The 24,100-nt window shown below is 43.3% G+C and overlaps 1 protein-coding gene across 12 annotated transcripts in view; it reads right to left on the bottom strand.

The window, feature by feature from the left end:
* Positions 1-24,100, bottom strand: part of MORC1 (MORC family CW-type zinc finger 1) — a 169,986-nt gene that overhangs the window by 103,701 nt on the left and 42,185 nt on the right. For 5 of the 12 annotated variants that reach the window (XM_039481931.1, XM_039481924.1, XM_039481940.1 and 2 more), the window contains 5 exons: positions 16,588-16,641; positions 11,591-11,625; positions 9,067-9,135; positions 6,590-6,680; positions 5,430-5,538 (listed from right to left, as the gene is read on the bottom strand). In XM_039481931.1, coding sequence (XP_039337865.1) covers positions 5,430-5,538; positions 6,590-6,680; positions 9,067-9,106 — 240 coding nt within the window. In that variant the 5' untranslated portion in view covers positions 9,107-9,135; positions 11,591-11,625; positions 16,588-16,641. Of the gene's footprint in view, positions 1-5,429; positions 5,539-6,589; positions 6,681-9,066; positions 9,136-11,590; positions 11,656-16,587; positions 16,642-20,781; positions 20,891-24,100 lie in introns of those variants that run through there. The other 7 variants (XR_005582899.1, XM_039481905.1, XM_039481914.1 and 4 more) reach the window with 4 other exon arrangements.

Below are 24,100 nucleotides of genomic sequence, written 5' to 3'. Positions count from 1 at the left end.
ATATACAGTACAGAGTGTGTGTTAATATAGGATGGGACTGTTGAGGGTTTACATGATAGTTGTGCCAGATCCACGGGGAAATCAAAATGTCTCCTTTTGCAGATTTCTGAACTTCAAACATTTCCAATGGAATGTTTCATTTTAAACACAAAGGGAACTATTCTCAGCTAGCTAGGGACATAAAAATTCCCTGGAGTGCAAGAGAGCAGAGCTCTAAGAAAGTATAAATCTGTTTTTTCCCTTTTCCTCTCCTCGCAAAAAAAAGGGAGAGAGAGAGGCCCATTTATTACTTCCCCATTCTCATAAGCTCCGGGGTTAAGCCCAACTTAAGGACAAGAAGGGTAATTTGTCAGTCCTGACCTACAGTCAAGTGTTTCTCTCATGGGATGGTGGTGGTTTCACTGTACTGGTAGAAAACACTGTTTTGTCCACAAGAGTGGTGTTTTGCTGGTATAGTATATCCAGGGCCGGCCCACAACATTTTGGCATCTGAGGCAGGGAGCTCAAATGACGCCCCCATGTCCCTTGCTTGGGCCAAAACTTTGAAAGGTCTCAATTCTGCCTTCTTCCTGTTCTACTCCTCTCATGGTACTGCTCTGCTACCTACCCTAATAAAGGAGAACTAACAACTTAAAATGCCTTGTTCAAAAATTTTAAACAACACTTAACTTTCAAATGCCTGAACAGCAAATGTAACTTTACTTATCTGCATAGCAAACACTGGCATTTTTATCTGTTTGAATAATCAAAGTGGTGCTTTCCGTGCCTGCTTGGTTGCAAAGATTTGAACTGCTTCCTGAAGGTCCACACTCTGGGCCAGCTAATGCTCTATTGGGATGGTTGCAGGGCTGACCAGCCTCTCCTGTGTCATAGTGGAACGTAGATGTGTTTTTATTAACTTCAGCTTGGAGAAGCTGCGTTCTCCACTGGCAACTGTTACAGGAAGTGTTAGAAGTATGCGTAGAGCAATAAAAGCATTTGGAAAGAGGGTGGTCATCTTATTCAAGCACATATATTCCAGAACAGCCTTTGGGGTTGATCCTGCTGAAATATATCTTGAAAGGACTTTCAGTTCATCACCTAAATCATTCGCATCAATATCCCGCATGTCATCATGTGTCAACACTGTCTTTAGTGCCCTGCATTGCTGGTGTAGGTCTTCAAGTATAGTGAGGTGTTTTGGAATATCATAGAACATCTCAAATATACTGCCGTGTTCCTTGAGCTGCATGAAACGTTCTTCAACTGACTGACTGCACAATCTAGCACTAAAGAATTCAACTTTGAATTTTTGTTTGGGGTCTCTAATGGGATCCCATTCCTCGTAATCAAAAAGTCTTCTTCTTCGGTGACTCTTGTATTCTTGAATGGGTGGGAAAATAGCTTCAGTGTGAAGTTCCTCTGCCAACTTCTGTGCACACTTCAGAACATTTTGAAATCCCTCATCTAACTGGTAAGACTGTATGTATGACTTTGCTTTGTCTAGTTGTTCCATAGTTCCAGATATATCCAGGTCAACACCTTGAAGTCTCTTGCTTACAACATTTATTTCAGTATGTCATGCCACAACACTAAGCCACACAGAAATTTGAAGCTATGTATGTTTCTGGTGATTCCATTTCCCTCTGCCACTGTTCTCCCACCAACAGTTTCTGTCATAGCATTATCCTCCATAATGACAACTATGAATCATTTTCTTCCCAATTTGGTGTTTCATAGGCTTTATCGCCTCCACTCGACTTTCCCATTATGTGGTACTCAGTGGTTTCAGTGTCAGAGAGGATGTTCCCAGATGTTGCTTCAAAATTTGCCATCGATGAGTTGATGCAGAGAAAAACACATAGATGCTTTGAATTTCATTAAAAAATTCAGCAGCCTCACTAGAAGCTGATGCTGCATCACTGACCACCAAGTTCAATGAATGAGAACTGCATGGGACAAAAAAAGCTTGAGGGTTTAACTCTCGGATCCATGGCTGCACTCCTTTGTTCTTTCCTCTCATGTTGGCACCATTATCGTAGCCCTGGCCTTTCATGTCAGCTATCGCAATTCACGTACCTTCCAGCTTTTTAAGAAGCACATTTGTCATACCAGCTCCTGCAGTATCATCAATGTCAATAAATTCTAGAAAATGCTCTCTGACAGTCAACATTGAAGGGATATTTTCACTAGGTTTCTGTTGTTACAAAATGCACCATTAAAGTCATTTGTTCCTGTAGCGGTGCCTTTTCCCGGCCCCTCCACAAACTCAGTCGGAGACCACTCCAAAGTACATGCTCCAGTGCTCTTTTATTGTTCATGCCTATTCCCACCACCTACTATTTACATATCTTTCAGACCAACACCCTGAGAGACTGCTAGCTTCTCCTGCCAGCAGGGATCTAGAGCTCCTTGCTCCTCCCTTTCCTGTCTCTCCCCTCTGCTTCCTCCCAGCCAGCTTTATATAGCAGGCTGGCCACTTAGGCCCGCAGGTGCATCCCCTTAGGTGATTAGGGCCAGTCCTAACTAATCCCCCTTTTAAGGTGAGCTGGGCTAACAGGGGCCTGGCTTGAATCTCCTAGCCAGCACCCTGTTACAGTTCCATATGGCTGATGTCAGGTGTGCAGTCCAGAATAATAGAGTCGTATCTTGTTGACTTCAGATCTGCCACAATCTTCTGTTTAACTTTTGTTGCCAGTAACTGTATGATCTCATTTTGAATTGTTTTTCCAAGGTAGTGGTGTGTGTACATTTCTTGGGTGGTGAGACTGCTTAGATGTTCCTGGAGTACAGCATCAAACTCAGCCATCAGCTCCATAATTTTAAGGAAGTTTCCATGGTTTGGCACATACAGCTGATCTGAAGTGCCATGCAGTGCTAGGTTTTGGGTAGCAAGCATTCTCAAAATGGCAATGAGCCTTTTCAGAACATTTTGCCAGTAAAGAGACTCTGATGCCATCTTCTCTTGATGCTGAACATCTATGGTGGCCTGTAACCTTAGTCTCATATCAAGCTCTTTCCACCTATGGAATGCTCTCTGGTGATTTGCTGCCTTCTCATGGCATGTTAGATTTCTAGCCAGATTTTTCCAGTCCCTTTGTTCCTGTAGAACCCAATGTGGCTGGAACATTAGACCAAAAGGGTTTGCAACAAACACAGTATGCAGCATTCTGGGTTTTTGAGTACATAAGCCATGGCCTCTCCATTGGGGATTTCATGCCAGTAATGTGTTGGATGGAAACTTCTGTTTTCATTGTCTTTGGGGAACATGAAGTTTTTCACTTGCTGTGGCCCATGCAGTACAAGGAAGTCCCTCAGGCTACTGCTCAAGTGGGTCCACAGTCCTGGATCATCTAGACTTAAGGAACTAAACTCAGCAGCAGCTGTTTCTTGCACCTCCACCACACTCTTCTCTGATCTACATTTTTCTTCAGGAATGTGCATGGTTACATCTATTTGAGATGAAGATATGGATGCTGCAGTAGCTGCCAGGTCACCTGCACTCTGACTAACTGGAAGATCAGGCATCTCCTCAGCACTCACATCCTCACTGGGGCCGGAAGGCTCGCCGTGACCATTTGTGTCTATGTATCTCAGGAGAGCTCCTTCCTGCTTAGACAGAAAAACTTCCTTTGCTGTCTTTCTTTTTCTGAATGCTGCCCCAGAGGGGCATTTTCTTCTTTCACTCATGACTGCTGTTCTTTGCCAGCTATAGCGGCTCTCAACACTCAGCTGAAGGGGACAAATAAGCAGGCTGGTAGCAGGGCCTGAGTGAGGGAAGATATCAGTGTCTTAAGGGCCTAACTGGCTCCTACCACTTCAGTTGACTGCCTGTTATCCTCAAGTGGGTTCATAGAAGCAGCAGGAAACAGGAAGCTCCCTGAGAAGCTGGTGTTAATCAGCCCAGGCTCCTGGGGGTTCCAGAGAGGTACATAAGAGGCTCCTCATCCTCTCTCTCCCTGCAGCTCCTGCTGCTTTCTGTTATTCTCTCTCACCTTTTCTCCTGCCTGCCTACTATGTCTCTTGTGCCCTCCTTCCTCCAGCACAGCACTCCACCATCTCTGTGCAGCTAGAGCAGAGAGAATACATATGCACCAGCAGCAGACAAAATTTTCTACACTCTGGGTCCTAGTGGCACCCCCACACACACAGTCTGGCACCTGAGGCAGCTGCCTCAGTTCACCTCATGGTAAGGCCAGCCGTGAGTATATCTACACCAGTAGATGCCCCTGGCGTATACATGGCATTAGGCTTCGTCTACACTACAAGCCAGTGGTGTGATGCCCCTGTTCGCATACACATACTTGTGCTAGCTTGATGAGAGATAGCATGAGTATAAATAGCAGTGTAGCTGCGGTAGCACAGCTAGCCGCACCAGAGCCACAGCTGAGCTGTGATGAGTACATACTCACCCATTCGAGCAGGTTTGTACTCCGCATGACTCAGCCATGCCTCTGCTGCCGCTACCCATGCTATTGTGGCTACACTGCCATTTATACTTGTGAAGCTAGCACACATACGTGTAAGTGAACAGGGGAATCACACCCATAGCCTGTAGCGTAGCTGTAGCCTTTACAGTCTCCAGATGCTGTTTTACAAGTAGATGTCCTATTACGATACCACGTAGATAGTTCTTGCTGCATTTTCCATTTCTTGTTCCTTTCTTTGACTGAGCCCTCCTTTTTCTTATTTTCATTTTCAGTCCTATCCCTTGCTCTTCATGTTCCTGAGCTTCACCTTGTTCCTCGCCCCACGAACCTTTGGGCTGTAACATCATACCTCCTTCTTAGTCACCCTAATTAGTAGTTTTTCCTTTAAAGTTGCTTTGCTGTACAAGCAGTCGGTCAATCAAAGCTCCAGGAAGGAAGGCTACACATGGCTGCTTCCAAATCCCATCTAGTCCATTTTGAGAGATAGAAAGGAGTTGCTAAAGAAAAAAGATTCTCATAGGCCCTTCCAGGTCACCATCTGACATAAGAGCTCACAGGAAGGGTCCAAAGAATATAGTTTGTTGACTGTAATTAAGGTGAAGCCAACAGATTGAAATACAGTACCAGTTTTGATCTATGCTTATCCTTCAGATGTCAGCAGAGCATACTGCGTGATAAAGCTCTGCTTCACCTTTTCTACAAAAAAAAAACATAAAAAACTCAAAACAAAGCAGACTTGGACAACTTTTTCCCTACATTAACAGTCATCTCTGTATTTCATAAATAATATTTCTAATGAAAAATGAGAAGTTTCGTTTATTTTTAACAAGCAATGCTTTACAGCACAATATATAACATTCAGAGCAATTGCAGAAGACACTTGAGAAAGTACCATCCACTTTAGGAGGCTAAATTCCATTGAATTTCAATGAGACCTAAGCACTTCAAAGTCTTGCCTAGGGTCTATTTGAAACTATTTACAAACAAAGCAAAAAAAATAAATAAAAATAAAAATGATACCTCATTAAGGCCTTCTGTCTCACAGAATGTTTGAGAGAAGAGAACACATGTCATTGTATCTTCTTTCTTTGTGAATAATATGAAGTCTTTCCCTATTCGCATAGATCCACTATAGTAAAGATACAGAAGATGCCAATTACTGTCAGATAGCTTGTTGTCAGGATGTTAATTTACTTTAAGTAACACAGACAGAACATATCATTAATTGGCCTAATGGCCCTGTTCTAGCATGTTCAAATTACAGTTCTACTCCTGGCAATGGGAGTTTGGAACAAGGAAAAAGCAGCTCTTGGGAAGAGGGAGTGCCTAAACCTTAAGGGACTCCTTTCCTCATCTAACCCTCCTCAGCCAAAATGAGATAACCACACATCATGTTGACAGTGTGCACAAAACTAACAGAAAAGTTGTGGGTTTACGCTACTGGTTGCAAAACACATACAGAGTGATACAACTATTACAAGCCATGGATCAGTGATCAACATATTTTAAAGGATGCACAGCGCTGCTTAATGTTGCATCAAAGCAGCTGTACAGGGAAACAAATACCATACCAAAGTTTAAGCAATTCTAGATGTGGTGGCAGGTCTCCACCAGCTGCTCTCTGCTAAGGTCTTTCTGTCAGCCAGCTACACCAAAACTGGGCTTCAACGCCAGAATACCCCCCAAGTAGTTTCTTTTGGTGGAGATCCTTCAGCAGCAACTACTGCTGCCTTTGCCCAGTGGAACCACTAATGATAGTAGCAGTCTATCATCTGTCGTCTGTCAGGAGACTGACTCCTCCCTAGGACACACAGGGCCAGGCTAGCACCAGGAGGTACCATTTTTGCCTCCTTGCACTAGCAAGAATCTGGCCTAAAAATGGTTGGAATTCCCCCCAAAACTCTCCCTCCCTTTACAGAAAAAGAGAAAGCAGAGGGCAATATGGTGAATATATTCACTTTTGAAATATACATTAGATATAACTGGACAACCAGAACCATCAGGAGCTTCAGTATGCGCTATTAGGAACAATACTGAGATGGTTAGATGACCAAATAGAACACTGATTTTTCTAGGATTATATTCCATTATTCCATTTAGTTTTTGAGTTAAGGATCATACTTAAAAAAAATACTGAGGCAGAGACAATCAAGACACTAGGATTTAGAAAACACCCTTACGATTTAAGTCCATTGCCATAGCGTCCAATCATTCTTGAGAGAGATGTCCGCTTAGAAGACCTTCCAAAATAAATCAGATCAGTTGCTTCCTCTGCAATAGAATTTTATTGTTATTAATAAAACATGCAAATAGGACACTCATTAGAAAACATCAGGACTTGAAAACTTTAAAAACCTGCATAACTAAACCTTGATTAATGCTATAGCACAGGATTTGTTGAGATCTTATGATGTGTGTTATTAGCCGTGGAGCAAGATATATTTCAGACACAAGTTGTTTCCATGCTTCTCTGACTCAGTACAGAGGAAGCCAAACAAATACTGTAATTGGATATCACTGCTGAGAAAAGTAGGATACCAGATTCAATGGACCAATGGTTTGATCAAATATAGCAAATCTTAATACTCCTTCCCTTCTTAACTCAGGAATGACAGTAGGTCTTGGAATTGTACACACCACAATTAAATCATAACAAATATTAGATATTATTTTGTATTTATAGCTCATTTCATTGGAAGAACTACGCATTTTAAAAACCAAGAATGAGTTGATCCTCAGCACATGAGGTAAGCACTGTGCTCATTTTAATAAGGAAACTGAAGCACCAGAAGTTACATGACTTGCCCAAAACAATACAAGATCTCTGGTCAAGTTTGAAATAGAAGCTAGGTTGTGATCCACATTCCTGTGCCAAAAAAATAGTACCTCCCCCTTTGCAAATGCTTTCTGCATAGTTTTTTTCCACATAAGAAAGAAATCCACCAGTTGATAGCTGCAGTAGGTACTGAGTAGCTCTCTCCATTTGCAGTGGAAGTTCGCATGCCAAATGCCATTCAAAGAATTAACTAGCAAGGACGACGTCCAAGAACGTCTGACAGTCATTCTGGGAACAGTTTATTTACAGCATGTATCAACCTAACCTGAAGATCAAGACTCTCCATTATCTACTTAGGAGCAGCATAAACTGCCATAATATCAATGAACTAAAACAGCTTGGTCAATAGAAGGCTGTTTGGATACTTAAAGGAAAATAAATTCACTCTTAAAAAAGAAGCAGGAGAAACACACTAGAAATAAGGTTTTAAACTACTAAGGATTCCACCAATGGCAAACTGGTACAATGTTATTTTATCTGAAAAGTCTTGAGCTGCTAGTAGCACAACATTGCCTAGTACTATAGCATTACAATACCCCCATGACTTTTGCAAAAATATGATAGCAAAATATACAGAATTACACCCAACACTCCTTAAACCAATGCAAGTCCCATCATAAAGATCCTTTGTTAGAGTTTTAGGGGAATTGTCTATTTGGGACCACACACAAAAAATCCATTGAATACGGAGGTGAACATCTACTGATCCTCTTCTTATAAGCAAAATGGCACCACTGAGATAAAGACTTATAGTTAGGTGAAATAAATCAAGTAGACATTCATCTCTGCTGCTTCCTGTATCATTTCTGTTCCTCCAACTGTGATATTCACACTTGACAACTGATTGCACCAAGGGATCAATGTCATGTACAAATTCAGAGCAACAAGTACTATTTTTATTTTGATTGCTGCCTATGATGTACACTGAAGTGTGCTTTAAGTCAGGGGTTCTCAACCTTTTCCTTTCTGAGACCAACATGCTATAAAAACTCCAGGGACCAGCCAGGCTCTGCTCTGGGCTTCAGCCCAACTGGAGTGGAGCAGGCCAGGGCTCACAGACTCCCTGAAACTGGCATAATTAAGTGACCATCCTAGGGAACAGGAAAGTACACTATTTATTGGCTGGAAATACGGTGATACGTGGAAATTAGTCTGATGTTACATTTTCACTGTAGCCTTTATTCTGAACTATCCCAGGGGGTTTTGTTTTGTTTTGTTTTAATAAAAAAAACAGTGTAGGAACTCCTATAGTAAGCAAGGAATGCATCATCGAACACTGAAATACAGCAGTTTGACAAAACATAGGCACAGTGGGAAAAATATCACGTCTAATGCAAGCTAGAGAGGAAGTTCAGGGAGCCAAAAAGTAATTATAGCAGGATTTTAAATGTGGCTAGGACAGCAATGTTAAACTCCATACTTTTATGGGAGAGATCCTAACAACAAATGAATGTTTCCCGGTTTGGTTGTGTTTGGTTGTTTGTTTGAAAACAGTGAATTAACTGGTAATACTGTGCCTGGAACTCTGACCATTTTCTGATATGTGGTTGGTGCTATGCTTTAAAAGCAGGGCAATTATATTTCTGTAATAATCCATATATTTTACATTTAATTTCTCCAAGAAAATTTAGTCATTTTATGCACAGCTTAAAAAAAACTTCAGGACTAATTTACTCTGCTAGCAAAAATATTAAAAACAGTAAGTAAATTTGTGTATATATATATATAATTTTAAATAATGTCTCTATATACTTGGTATTTTTATTTATTTGCAGAATATTCCCTTGAACAACCAGTTAAGCATCTTTATAATTAACTTACTAGGGGTCATGCCGCATCCATCATCCAAAAAGCACAACATAAATCCCCCTTGGAGTTTGTCATTATCCACTGAAAAAAAGAGAAATACGTGTTTGAAATACCTGTAGAACCTAATTTGCTGGTAAGGGAGATTGTGATCTAACAAGCCCTCTATTCACATCCTACACACGATTGTAATAATCTTTGTACAAAATATGTCTTGTGAGGTATCATATGAAAACTAATAACTGACTGATCGTTAATATTCTTATGTGCTGTATGTACGCAGTGTGTATTAAGAGTTATGGATGTATGCCGGAATTATGGCATGTCAGGGGGTGTTGATAAACAGGTGTGCCCCAGACAAAGGAATATATATTTGATTCTCTGACTAGTCTGATTGCCACGCAAAGACGATGAAGGTCCATTTTTATGTTTTAGGTAAACAAATGTATTAAGATAACAAGTGGGGAAAGAAAAAAAAGCATGGTGCTTCCTTTGCCGCCAGACTCCATGTTGCCTTCCTCACAACTTGAATAAACTTTACATTGAGGGGTAACCCTCAGAAGAAATAATTTCAAATGTTTACTGGTATATAAAGCCATAGGGGTCTGAATCTCAAGTGAGAAGTGATTGAATCAACTGACTGTATATAATATTACTGTATTATAAAAATGCATAGAGTGAGGTCTTCTCTGAAAGCTAATGACACACTAGTGGTAATATCATGGTGAAATGTATTAACATTATATGGAGAAATAATACTTCATAAAATTATGCTTTAAAGTCTGTGGCCAAACAGGAAAGAAGGCAGCTATTACCTGTATCCTATGTAAATTAAGTCTGGTGGGATCAAAATACTGGATGCTCCACTTCCATACAGGAAATGAAGGCCACAGGAAAGAAAAAACAGTGTGAGGTCCTCCTGCCTCTTGAAACAATAATTCAACTTAAGCAAGGACAGAAGCCATCTTTGGCATCCATCACTACACAGACAAGGGAACAGAGTGCTTACAAGCTGAGAAAGATTGGGGGGGAGTTAGAAGTCTCTGGAAACTGAATATAGGTGAGAAGCCATCTTCAACAAAGGTTGTACCTTGCTAGGTTAAGATTTAGATGTTTAGATGCATGTTTTCACTTTTATTTGCTCGTAACCCTCTAACTTTATTCCTTTTACTTGACATCACTTAACTCATGCCCTACTGTTAACTCAGTGCTATGTTTAAAGGGAAGGGTATATTTACCCCAGTTCAGTTTATAAACTGTTCTGTGCTTTTGTGTCTTTAGAGGAACCAACAAACCTTATTTCTCTGAACTATCCAGAAAAGGTGTGGACATTATAGACTACATGGTCTCAGGAAAACTCAGGACTGAGAGTATGAAGGGGTCACCTTGCTGGCTGTGACCAAGGCTGGTGGAAGCCAGAATGAGGTATTGCTGAGGTTAAAGCTGCTGAATCAGGGCTGTCTACCACACGGACACTTGTAGGCTGCTTGTGAGCATCTCAGCTAGGAGCTATATTAGCAAAGCATTGTAAGGCACAGGGTTGCAGGACAAGTGGTGACACAACCCCTCACTGGTCTGGATTGCCCTTTGATCCCTGTAACTGATACCCAAAACTCACACAAGTCATTTTTCAGCAAAGAAGAGAAATAATAAAATGACAAACCGCTGTTTTACTATACTTCTAATTTTCTGTAATCTAAACCCAGTGGTTTGTAAGTATTAAGATATTTTGTGTGTGTGTTCTAAGTTCTGCAAAAAAGAAACTTGTTAGGACACCACTTTCCAACCTGACTTAGCTAAAGAAAGAGAGCTGTGCAAGTCTTGATGTCTGTTCAATATCTCAGCTGGAGGTCTCAGAGGCATGTGAAGTGAATGATGCAACTTGAAAAACAGGTAGAAACAAGGGGTAGAAACCAGCATGAGACATCTCAGCATCCCATAAGGGAAGCTATATGGTGGGAATCTGGCTAGTCTGTAACTCAGTGGGGCAAAGGGATTAGGCCAGCTCTACTCCAGCTTTCAGTAGGATTAGCTGGCCAAACAATACAAATGTCAGTGAGAGTTCAGCTTTGCAAAATAGATGTTTCACCAGAATAAAATGAGAAAAAAGAGAGGAGAAACAGTGAATTTTTTTTAAGCTACTTATATATCTCTACTGAACAGCCCTGCTGAAAATACTAAAACCTGATTTTACAAGAAAGCTGAAATACTTCTGCATTCCTTTGTTCATTGATACTGCCAACAATACTCATAAGCATGAAGAACCATTATACATTCTGTACCCCAGCCATTGAAAGAAATAGTTAACGACAGTTAAACAAGCCTCCTGAAAGACAACATCCATTTATTTGTGGGATGATTTCCCAAGGGAAATGGAAACCCCATCACCTGATATTTCCAAAGCCAAATTTTCAACTACCATGATAGCGTGCAGGCAGACACCTGCAACTGAGGAATCAGATGCAGACCAATGCCCTCTTGATATGTCTCTTGCTGACAACTGGCATCGCCCCCTTTAACTATTTTTTACAGCACTTACCAGTAAATATGTCAAGTCTGGTGGCTCCTGCATCTCTGAAAACAAGAGTACAAAATTACCTTCCTCTGCCCATAGAGAAAAAAAAAAGGAGAATACATGTGACTAACAAGCTGTACCAATTCTTCACCAGGCTCATATGCTTGTATGTTTCCTCATCCCCTACCTTTCCTTTGTTTTGTCTTTAGATTGTAAGCCCTTACAGGAAAAGATGGTCTCTTTTCTAGATGTGTATAGCACCCTTTGGTTATACCAACACCACACAATGAGTCATTTGGACAACAATAACAAGCCCTCTACTAACAGTTGCTGCTGAAGTATCTGAAATGTTACAGTAATCCATTACACTTAAAGCAATATTTATCTCATACTACAGTGTGGTAACTTTGTAGAGGATATCATGTTACTGGCACTCAGTGTGTGTAGACTTAAAATTATTAATTTGCAGTCAAGAAAATTATATTAATTTGAAACTGTAAATAAAAGTTAGAGTCCAAGTGGAGAAAAGTCACTTTCTCCTTTAGAGCCCAATCCTGCATTATTTGCCTACCCAAATCTTTTGCCTCCAATGAGAGCTGAAGTAATATAAGGAATCCAGAATTATGCCCTTACTTACCCGCAAAGTTCCAGGAGCAGGTTGTTGGATTTCCCCTACAACAGTGGATGGCACCACTAACATCTAAAGCAGAGGAGATAGCTGTGTCCTCCCTAGGTTACCATGTAAGACTCCAATGCTACTGATTGTTCCAAGGGAACCAAAGATCCCCGAACTCAAGCCTTAGCAAAAAGTTTTGGATTTCACCTTTAATAAGTCATCAACAGGACTGGGACAAAATCATTCCACAAAGACATGTAATTTTAACTTCAAAGCCATTTATATCCATTTGTAGCAAGCTACAGGGATGCCAAAGGGCCCACAACCGATGAAAATGGCCAAGAGCAACAATTCTTACGGGTCCTTCTCAAGCTTTACAGAATTCAGCTGTCTTTCAAAGGAAAAATGCCTGAAGCAAGGCCTTAATGCAATATTTGTTTACTACAACCCTCCAGGAGACACGATGTTCTTTGGCCTTTATCCAAGCCATTCAGATCACAAACATATTGGAGAGAGCTGTCAGATCAGCATCTATGGTTGATACCAAAAGAGACAATAAAAGGATTAAGAATTAGCAAGTTTTAGAATGGAAGCTCTTTCAGAAGAAATGAAGCCAAGGGTACGTCTTCACTACCGGCCGTATCGGCGGGCAGCAATCGATTTCTCGGGGATCGATATATTGTGTCTCATCTAGATGCGATATATCGATCCCCGAACACGCTCCTGTCGACTCCGGAACTCCACCAACGTGAACGGCGATAGCGGAGTCAACATGGGGAGCCGCGGACGTCGATCCCACGCCGTGAGGACACTAGGTAACTCGATCTAAGATACTTCGACTTCAGCTACACTATTCACATAGCAGAAGTTGCGTATCTTAGATCGATCCCCCCCCAGTGTAGACCAGCCCCAAGAGTGCCAGTGAGGCGGGGAAGGTCAGGAAGCTTAAATAAGTCAGGGACAGTGAAGAAAAAAGCACTTAAATGTTCCTGATGCTAATATGCAACAATCATGATTCTCATATTACTATCTGTGATTTGTTTCAAATCCAAACACTCCAATGAAGGTAGGTCAGAGACTCAGAGCACCAGCTAATGGGAATCTTGGTGACATAAGGTCTAGCATAGAAAAGAAGGCATGATCCAAAGATCAAGTGCCTTAAATGTTGATAGTTTGTCAGTTACTCACCTATTTCTATGAACACCTCAGAGCTACTGATCTGGAAGAAATTCCACGTTTCAGACCAAAATGGTTAATAATGGATTTTAGAGAGAGTTAGTTTAGCATCAAACACCCATTTCCTGTCAAAGTTACCTCCTCTTATCTGATCTTTTAATGAAGTGATATAGCTGAATTTGTCACAAATCTTTCCACGGCATCTCACTGATGGCAGAGATAAGATTCAGATTTCACTGTTGGGTCATGTAGGAGAATTATGCCAGTAACTTTACAGGGATCAGAAGTCTGCAGCAGCAGCAAAGGGAATAGACAAATATTGGCCCAATAAAACTTTTCTGTACTCTTCCCAATATCCAGGTGCAATCCCTCTTTAATTGCTTCACTATTATTAGCAATTATCCCACATATAATCTTCAAGAGACTAGATGCAATGCAAAATATCCATGGAAAAGTAGTTTTTCCACAAGTGCAGGAGAACTTGGTTAATCCTTTAAGTCACATGCAAAATAAAATGGTCACCTCTCTATTTACTAGGAAGTATTTAATAGAGAGTTCCCAAGGCTTCATATTACTAAAAATACTAGAAACATTTATTAAAATGCCATGGAGAATCATAAAGAACTAAAACTTACCTACACTAGTCATGTCAATCAACAAAGCATATTTTTGAGGAGTCATTCCTTGCTTGTCATGTGCCTATACCTAATGACTATCCGGCAAAATTCATTCATCAGAAATATATCTCCCAAACTTTCATTTTAACTAGCAAAATTCTATTGCACAAGTTGAAAGGACATGTCAAGATTTTTCTGCCAGCCAAGATTTTTCTTGGTACTTGAAGAGTTATTCTTACTGAATTTAGCTTAATGAGTCTAACCAGGCAGCTATCTTTTCTATTTTAAAAATGTTTCATAACAGAAACAGGGTCTGACATTCTAGTTCTTGCCACTTGAAGTTGGAGATAATAGGAAAACTGTGCATTGAAAACTGGTAGTAGTTAAACCTATAGCACACTGAAGACCTAGCATTACCCTAGGAGCTATTTTATTTTTAGCTATACTCAAAGTTACTAAGTTAAAGAAAAAGTTTAAAAATTCAATTTCTCCATGTTTGAGCATTGTGGCACAAACTACAAAAACCAGCTTTGCATTATGAAATACTTTCCCAGTTAGTGAGTCACGCACAGTGTGACTAATCATTTTGCATACTTGAAAGAATTGGACCTGTTTAAAACAACTAAACTCTTAAAATGAAGCTGTATGTGTGCACAATAAAAATGTTTTAGTTAGTTGATACTTTGGGGTCCCTGCAGCTAGCAAAACTACAGCCAATCACAAGTATCTCCTCAGAGTGTGTTGGACAGCCATTTCCAAGACCTGAGCCCAGTCAACATTAACTAGCAGATGTGCCCTAGGGGTTAGGGCATATTGGAAACACTCTATATTATGAGAAGGGAGAGCACAAAGAAGGGAAAAGAAAAAGGGGAAGAGGTACAAAGAAAGCAGATGAATGGGTGCAGAATAAAGGGGACTTCTCATGCATCAATTTACTATTAACCACACTGGGCTTGTCTACACTTGAAATGCTGCAGCTGTGCCGCTGTTGCACTTCAGTGTAGACACTCACTGCAGTGATGGGAGGGGTTCTCCCATCAGTTTACTTAATCCACCTCCCCATGGGGTTGTAGCTAGTTCAACAGGAGAATTCTTCCATCAAGCCTAGCACAGTCTACACCAGGGGTTAAGCCGGTTAACTACATCACTCAGGGCATGGGTTTTTCACATCCTTAAGCAATATAGCTGTCAATTTAACTTTAGAGTATAGGATTGGCCTCAGCATATGTAACCAGGGCCGGCTCCAGGCACCAGCAAAACAAGCAGGTGCTGGGGGCGGCACATTTCTAGGGGCAGCATTCTGGCGCCGGCCATCATAGGTGCCAACTCTGGGGCATGGGGAAAAAGTGCCCCCACCCTCCCAACTTGCCCCACCAGTTCGCCTCCGTGCGCCACCACTACTTCTCTTCTCCCTCCTCCCTCCCAGGCTTGCTGTGCACGAAACAGCTGTTTTGTGCAGCAAATCTGGGAGGAAGGAGAAGCTGAGCGGCAGGCGCCCGGGGGAGGCGGCAGTGGTGGAGCGGAGGTGAGCTGGAGCTGGGAGTGGTCCTCTATCCCCCGTTATTTCCTGCGCCCCCCCCCAGCTCACCTCTGCTCCGCCTGCTCCCCTGAACGCGCCGCTGCTCCACTTCTCTGCCCTCCTTTGCCTGAGAGGGAGTGGGGAGAAGCGGAGCGGCTGCACACCGGGGGGGGGGGGAGCAGGCGGAGCGGAGGTGAGCTAGGGTGGGAGGTCATGGGTGCCCCAGGAATTAATGGGGAGGGAAATGCTGCACGCCCGGGGGAGGAGGCGGGGCTGGGGATTTGGGGAAGGGGTTCAGAAGGGGTGGAGTTGGGGAGGGGCCAGGGGGCATGAAAAAAAAGGGAGGAGGGGCGGCCAAATTTTTTTTTTTTGCTTGGGGCAGCAAAAATCCTAGAGCTGGCCCTGTATGTAACACCACCCCAGCATTAACCCACTTGAGAGAGAACACGTATGCAGTGAGGCCTACACAACAGGCCTGCAGCCAAATCCTCCGTAAGACACCTAAGTCTGAACTTACTTGTTTTTGTCACCTTATGTGCAGTCTTTGCACCCAAGCCTTTAAACACTGAGCATAGCGTTTGCTACTGTGAATAGTAAGTATCACACCTAGTTTGCAGAATCAGACCTTTTATGGTTACATTCAATCATTAAAGTTACCATGATTTGCTAGTGAGACACACTGTAGGCCTGATACTTGAGGGACCAGCCCTACGAAATGTTCAGTGACCTCAATTCCAGTGGGGCACCCGGCCTCTCAGAATTAGCGCTTTAAAATGCTTCACAACTTCAATTAATGAAGAACAATTAAAACTGAAGTAGGACAAGTACTGTTTCACTGAGATCATGTCCCATAGTACACTTGTATATAATTTAGGCCGTGTCTATGTTACAGCATTGACACTAGGAGGCTATGCTGAGATAGACAAACTAGCAAAATATTTGTAGTGTAGACAAGGTGTCGGGCAATCCTAAAAATTACTTTATCACTTTCACCTGTGGAAACATTTCTCCACCTCTCACTGGCAGAGTCAGCCTTGCAAAACATTTAAACCCATAAATAAAAGAACTTGGGTCCTACAAGTATAATATTTACCGGGCGTTGTCAATCAGTTCAGCAATCGCTCCAAAGAGAAAGTTGTGAGTGGTGCTAAAATAAAGGTAAAAGTTGGTTAAAACCTACAAGCAATTGGTAATATCTGTGTATTATGGAATCTACATAAGAAATATGTTCAGTTCCTGACACTGAAATACATGAAATTGTATGAAAGCAGCTTTTAACTTAAGATTCAAATACACACATACTATTGTGAAGGTTAGTGGTAAAGATTTCTAAAAACTGAATTTGCAGGCGGAATATGCTGGTCACTCTGCACTTTAACCTGTTATGTATATTGCATTCTCTAATTATGCGTGTTACACATCAGAACATTTTCACTACCCTAGTGGTGAAGCAGTTAAAAGGGCTTGTTTTCTGCTACGATATAAGCCAAAAAAAATTGTACACTGTTGATTTTTTTTTGAAGTTTGTAGAAAAAGCTAATTTCATTTTGTGGCACTGGCAAGTAGCAATACAAGCTCCCTGTGATGCTACGACCTATTAAGAACTATATAGACATCAATATTCTTGAGCCTAGTTCTGGTCTCACAACAGTGTAACTCCATTCCCAGTGCGTTTACTCTCTATTTACTATTCTAATGAGATTTAAAATCAGGCCATATCTCCCCAAGGAGGATTCAATTTCATATTTTCAGATAGTTCAAGGTCAGATCACTAGATCATCGAGATCAGTGAATTTCAACCTATGGTCTGCAGACCCCTGGGGAGCACAGACGATGTCTAAGATTTCCAAAGGAGTCCATACCTCCACTCAACATTTTTTAGGGGCCCACCAATGAAAAAAGGGTGAAAACACTGAACTAGGCTTACTTCCTGTATATCACAGGCCATTAAATTACACCAGACACCCCACACTGAACCCAATAACTTTAGTTAAAGTAAGCACTTTCATCCTCAAGCATCTAAACTATTGTGTGCCACTGGCAGAGAACAGGAGAGACTGAGGTGCTACCAATGCCAAAGACCCCTGCAATAGCAAGGAACTGATTAGGTGAGTTATGTCTAGATAATCCCAACAGCAATCTATTCCCCTTGCTGCAGAGGAAGGTCCTCCAAGATCCTTACCAATATGACCCAGGAGAAATCCCTTCCTGCGCCCATATATAGCAATCAGTCGGACCCTGATCATGTGATCAAGATCCACCAGCCAGACATCTAATTCAGAGGATTCCTTGTACCAACTCAGGAGCATTAGACCCATTCGTGGTCCTACCTCCAGCTGTGGCCAATCTGTGGTGCTTCTGCCACCTCTCCTGCCCCAACAATGCATCTGGGCAATTGTGCATCCGAGAATAAAAACTTGCACATAAGGATCAATTCATCCTGCATTCAGCAACAGCAGGTGATTTAAGGTACAGGAGCTGGAGAATGGGAGCCAGATTAACAGACTGACTCAAAGGCAGGTGGCATTCTCCACAGAGTTAGGGATTTAGCTCAACTGTGTTAAATACAACTGTGCTTTAAGTCACACCAACAGCTGATAATGCCCACTGCTGCCTGCAAGAATACTAATGGTGCTCTAGTTACGGAACTTGTCAGACTTTTCATTTTAACACTGTATTTTCAAGTTTTATTATAGGGAGATATAAAGAGACACATTATAGACTAAAGCTTGTCCTCAAAATCCTATACTCTCAATGAAGAATTTTTGGCAGAGCATTATTCTAACATTAAAAGAGCATCTGAAATTCAAATATTGTTTATTTGTACATCTCAAACTTCTGAGCTACAAAAATGAAACATGACAGCAACACAGGACTCTTGAGAGAGGGTTTAAACTCTGCTCTTTCACGTAAGGAACAATATCCTTCAATTCCCACCCAAAAGGTTATTTAAGTGGTAATAAAAATCATTACTTCTTGTCCTAACTAAACTACTTTTACTTTGCACCCATATTCCAGCAATTGTGCAGCCACACCAGTGCAAGCAGTAACATAAGTGCTAGACTAGACAGAGCCCAAGCCCTTTTAGAAAGAGAGTTTTTTAAGCCACCCAAGCACTATGTACAACAGTGCTTAAGTCATTGTTGGCACAAAGGCGGGAAAAAATGTGTGTAGCATTTTCTAGTGCAGATGCAGCCTGGGACTCCAACAACCACAGCATTTTTTTTTTTGCCACTGTTACCTAACCCATTCAAGGGAGAACCAGAATAGATTAGCTGCTAGTGTGTAAAACTGTTGCCTATGTCTCAGCAAGATTAGAAGACAATAGTTAAGACAACAGCAGCCAGTGTACACTAGTTTGTGACCAGTGCTGATTCAGTCTCCTGCAGGCAGCAGCGATGGCTGCTACTGCCACTAGAGTTGCAGTGGTGGTGCAAGCGTGGGAGACAAAATACGCAGGAAAAGAAAGCACGTCAGATAGGAACACATCATAGGCTTCTTAACATTTGCCAGATTTCTTCAGCTTTTCATGCAGGAAGACCAGCTAAATTTTCCTCCCCACAACCAACTTTTATTGAACTCAGGAAGCTACAGTCAAATGGACTGCGCATAGATGTGGGAGTCAGAGGGGTATAGTTCTGTTACTAATTTAGCTATCAAATTGATGTAGGTCCCTTGGGACAAGTCACTCAATCCAAATTATCTTAAATGCTTGCTATTTTGGGGTGCTTAGATGCTGGCAATTCCCCTTGCCTTCAGTTGCTGATGTTCAATGCTTCAGGAAAAGAACAACGCTGCACTCTGGGGCAGAAAATTAAGTACCCAGAAGTAGCAAATGTTTTTGAAAATATATGCTTTAACCCCCTGCCTCAGTTTCCCTACCTGAGAAATAGCATACCTACCCTTTTAAAGCTCGAGAGCTACAGATGCAAGTGCTGTGGAAGCAGTCGTTGTTACAGACTGAGTGGAGACAGCAGAGGTTTATTTTAAAAGACATTCCCTATGTCAGTGGTCCCCAAGGTGGTGCCCGGGGGCGCCATAGCGCCCGCCGGGGCATTTATGTGCACCCACCTAGTGCCCAGCAGGGGAGAGAAGCCACAGCCCTGCACCTGCTGGGGACAGAGAACTCCGGGGCCCGCAGGCTGCAGGCACCAGTGTTCTCTGTCTCTGGCAGGCGCGGGGCCGCGGCTTCTCTCTGGCTTCCCCCCTGCCGGGGACAGAGAACTCTGGGGCTGCAGGTGACAGTGTTCTCTGTCCCTGGCAGGCGCGGGGCTGCGGCTTTTCTCCAGTTTCTCCGGGGCTGCGGGCACCAGTGTTCTCTGTCCCCGGCAGGCACGTGGCCCGCCTAATGCCCATCAGGGGAGAGAAGCCACAGCCCTGCACCTGCTGGGGACAGAGAACTCCAGGGCTGCAGGCTGCGGGCGCCGGCGTTCTCTGTCTCCGGCTTCGAAGCCATGGCCCCGACCCTGCCAGGGGCAGAGAACTCCGGGGCTGCAGGCTTCATTCTATGTTAAAGTAAGAATAATAAATATATTTGGACCAGCAGTTCAATAATGTTTTACTTTTTAAAAATAAATAAGATGAAAACTGTTTATGATATTTATTTTGTAAAAACTCCTTAATTTTTCTTACAGGTAGATAAAAAAGAGCAAATTCACATGGTAAGGTGAAAGAGTAATTGCCAAATAATTTAATTAATACCTTTTACATGTAAAATTACCTTTTTTATCTTATGGGTTCATATATTATGTAATATTAAATATAATGTTTTTCATATTATTTAATGTACAAATACAAAATAAGCCTTGAAAAATTGTTGGCGCCCACCACACCCTTCTGAAAACATGAATGTGCTACTGGCCACAAAAAGGTTGGGGACCACTGCCCTATGTTGTTGAAAGGGAATTGCCAACACTTGGATAGGAACTGGTTTTATAACAGCTGGAAAGTTCCCCTTGCAAAGTGAGCTGGCGAGTGTAAGGGGCCCGGGCCGGAGGGGGAGTGGGGTGGGTTTAGTTTTAGCCTTCTAAAGAGAACAGACCATTTACTGGGGGAAGACCTGAGAGTGTATGACTCAGCAGCCCGAGCACACACCGAGAGGGAACAGCCCTTTCCCGCTGCCTGAGCCGCCTGTAAGCACAGGGCCTGCACCCACCGCGCTACCCAGCGGCTCACGCCTCCTGCCGCTGCCCCCCAACACCCGCAGTGCCCCAGGCTGCTGTGACCGGCCGGGGGCCCGGCGTGCACCAGGCACAGCTCCCCGCGCCCGCCTGGCCGAGCCACTCACGAGTTGGCGTGGAGATAGTCCAGCCTCAGCTCCGCCCTGCGCAGAGCCCCGTAGCGCCCGGCAGAGCCCATCGCCGCCGGCGCGGGTGGGACAAGCCGCCGCCGCCCCCTAGCGGCCGCACGGGGCTGGGACCAGGCGCTCGGGGCGGCCCCTGGCGGCGGCAGCAGCGCGCAACGCAACCGCAGCGCCTGAGCGGGGGCGAAGGGAGCGGAATGTTCTGCTCCAAGTCACCCCTCCCCTGAGGCAGGACCCCGGGGAGGAGCCGCATTTTGCAAGCCAGAGTCTGGCCAACTGCAACAGGAAAGGGGAAATCCCCTCCTAAAGAGAGTGGGCAGAGCTGAACTCCACTCACAGGCGTAGGGACAGTGGGGGAGCTAATAAGGGGCAGGGGATGAGCCAGGCCCCTCCTGGGCACCTACAGAACCCCCACAGCACCCACTGCCTCAGCCCCTTGCATCCCCCTAGCCACCCAGAACCACCCAGCATCCTGCGTGTCCCACCTCTCTCAGGCACCCACCAGCCTGCCTCCTGCAGCCCCAAACATCCTTCTCCCCTTAGTCCCCTTGCATCCTCCCAGAACCCATCAGCTCTCCTTGGGCATTGAGCACCCCCAGCCCTTTTTACAGAGCTCCTGGCACCATGCATAACAGTCTCCTACACAAAGCCTCTTGCCCATCGCTCAGTCATGCAACACTCATAATGCTTTCACAGAGCCCCTTTTTCAGCCCCACTGACAGTTAATTTAGGATGTTTAAGCCTTAATTCCTGTCACAGTATATTTAAAAGGGGGAATTGTTTGCAGTAGAAGAGTCAGAATTGCCCTTTTGAATAAAAGGACCTCTTTTTTCATCCATGCAGAAGGACTCTGCATTCATTTTATTTAACATTCGGTTTTAATGTTTTTAAAATGCCAATGAACTGAAGCAGTAGCTTTCCTAAGGTTTATCACGTCTGTCAAAGTATTTTTTCTTTTTAGCTTTTATATTTTTGGATTTTTATTTCAAATGGCATGTTATAACAACATTCAAAAGTATGGCATTTAAAACAGACTCCACTATAATTTGAATAAAACCAATATTGCAGTATGACCCGGAATTCTTATGTAGTTCATATGTTAACCATGTGTTCCAAAAAATAAGAAAAAGAAACAAGGAGAGAGGAAGTCTTTCACTAAAATGTGCCAACAATTCTGTGAAGCTTTACCAAATATCAAAACATTGCAATCCAATGCATTTAAGTTGCTTGTCGATTATACTTCTGCTGTTTACACAAATATGAAGGGATTGCTCCTGTTGAAGTCAGTGACTTCAATAGCAGTGGAGTCAGGCATTAAAACCCAGAAGGTAGCATGGAGGTGGGGTTTCTTTGTACCAAGTGATGATGGCGACCAACAGAAAACAAATCACCAAGTTGACCAAACTCTGATAATACAGGCTATGGAGCTGCTAAGCAATTTTTTTTGCACCATGGGGACTTACCATGGCAATTGGCAATGCTGTTCAAGTGTATTATGTCATTGACAACAGGAGACATATTACACAAATTTTCACATGGGGCTGGAGAGCAAGCCTGCCCTGCACTTACTCCACAGTGGAAGCTCCTGTCCTGTGGGCAGGGGCGGCTCTAGGCACCAGCAAACCAAGCTGTTGCCTAGGGCGGCCAAATCTAGGGGGCGGCAGGCTGGGCCGGTGGACCTGCCGCAGTCATGCCTGCGGGAGGTCCACCGGAGCCGCGGACGACCGGACCTGCCGCAGGCATGACTGCGGAGGGGCTCGTCCCCGCGCTCAGCTGGACCTCCCGCAGGCATGACTGCGGCAGCTCAAGCGAGCCGCCGGACCCGCGAACCGTCCGCAGCCGTGCCCGCGGGAGGTTCGCTGTTCCCGCGGCTCCGGTGGAGCTCCCGCAGTCATGCCGCGGGAGCTCAACCGGAGCCGCGGGAAGAGGGGACCCGCCGCGGGACCGAGGAAGGGCGGCGCAGCACACCGCGCTGCCTGGGGCAGCCTAATTTCTAGAGCCGCCCCTGCCTGTGGGGATGGGCTCAGCTCTTTGCTCTGCTCATTGTAACATGGCACATGGGGTCATATGGCACTGTGACACCATATGCCATGTTGCAATGCCACTCACTCAAATTTGGCCCCTGGAAGGGCAGCCACACCACACCTCACTCATGGATCCTGGCCAGAGGGACTTAGAACATGGTGGGAGAAGTGAAGATCTGCCTATGCCATGTGTTTCCCTTTTCTGCGTGCCAGAAAACCTGCTACAGGGACATTATATTCACGTTGAAAGGACATAGGGCTGGTCGCATTTTGGTAGCTGTCCCTCACCCACCCACAGGCACATAGAGTATACTCAAGCATTGAAAGCAAGAGCTGGTCCATCTAGCAAGCCCTGTGAGGGCAGCAGAGCTGAGTTGTAATTTCAGGGAGCTAAAGGTTTAGAGAGGGAACAAAACAGTTTATTTTGATATTGTTTTAAATGTTAGACTTGGGTTAAACATGCAAATTACTTTAAAACAGCCAGACTCAACCAGTCCTCTTCTCCTCCCTCAGCTGAAGGCTGGGAAAGTTATGGCTTCAGTGGCAGCCTATAAAGTATGTCTTTGCTCCAGTCTTCCAGCAAAAGGTAATGAATCTAAGACGTGAGTGGTCTGATTCTTCATCATAAGCCACCTTGTGCCATTATGTACACCAGAGAAAAATGAGGGCAGAGTGACTATAAAAAGCTACCAAACCAGCAAACAGTATTTATATTCACTTGGCATTGGTGAAAGTGACTGCAGAAACAGGACTGACATTTCCAATGGGAAAAAACAAACAGATTTGTTTTTGAAGAGATCAACAATTTTGAGCCACAGTTATATATCATAAGAATTCAATACAGGGCAACAACAGTTTCTTTTGCAGATCACCTTTAAGACTGCCCTTTCTCCTAGGAAGATAGCAGAAAGAGGATGAGACAATTCTATAGTTAGTGTTGTTTACGGATCCTTAGCAACACAATTACTTAATTTGGGTTCCACTCTCTACCCACCTCTCATTACAATTATGAGTGTTTTTTATTTATGATACAGTACATATTTTCTAATCTCAATTCTTTAACTTTTCCATTCAGGCCCAGAAGTTGGAGTGAAAATGTTGTCCTGGCTGGGCAAATCAAAAACTATGACTACTCAAAGTAAGCGGGCTAACCTAAAATGTGACACTATTCTCAGTGCTAGAAGCTATAAAATGCACATAAATGGCTCAACCTCATCATGATAAACACTTAATGGTATGACAATAACTCTTCTGTGATGCATTTTAAAAGTGTCATGCTT

The sequence above is a fragment of the Mauremys reevesii genome, linkage group 1, assembly GCF_016161935.1.
Source record: "Mauremys reevesii isolate NIE-2019 linkage group 1, ASM1616193v1, whole genome shotgun sequence".
NCBI classification, from domain to species: Eukaryota; Metazoa; Chordata; order Testudines; family Geoemydidae; genus Mauremys; species Mauremys reevesii.
This window is presented reverse-complemented; position numbering and strand designations above follow the sequence as displayed.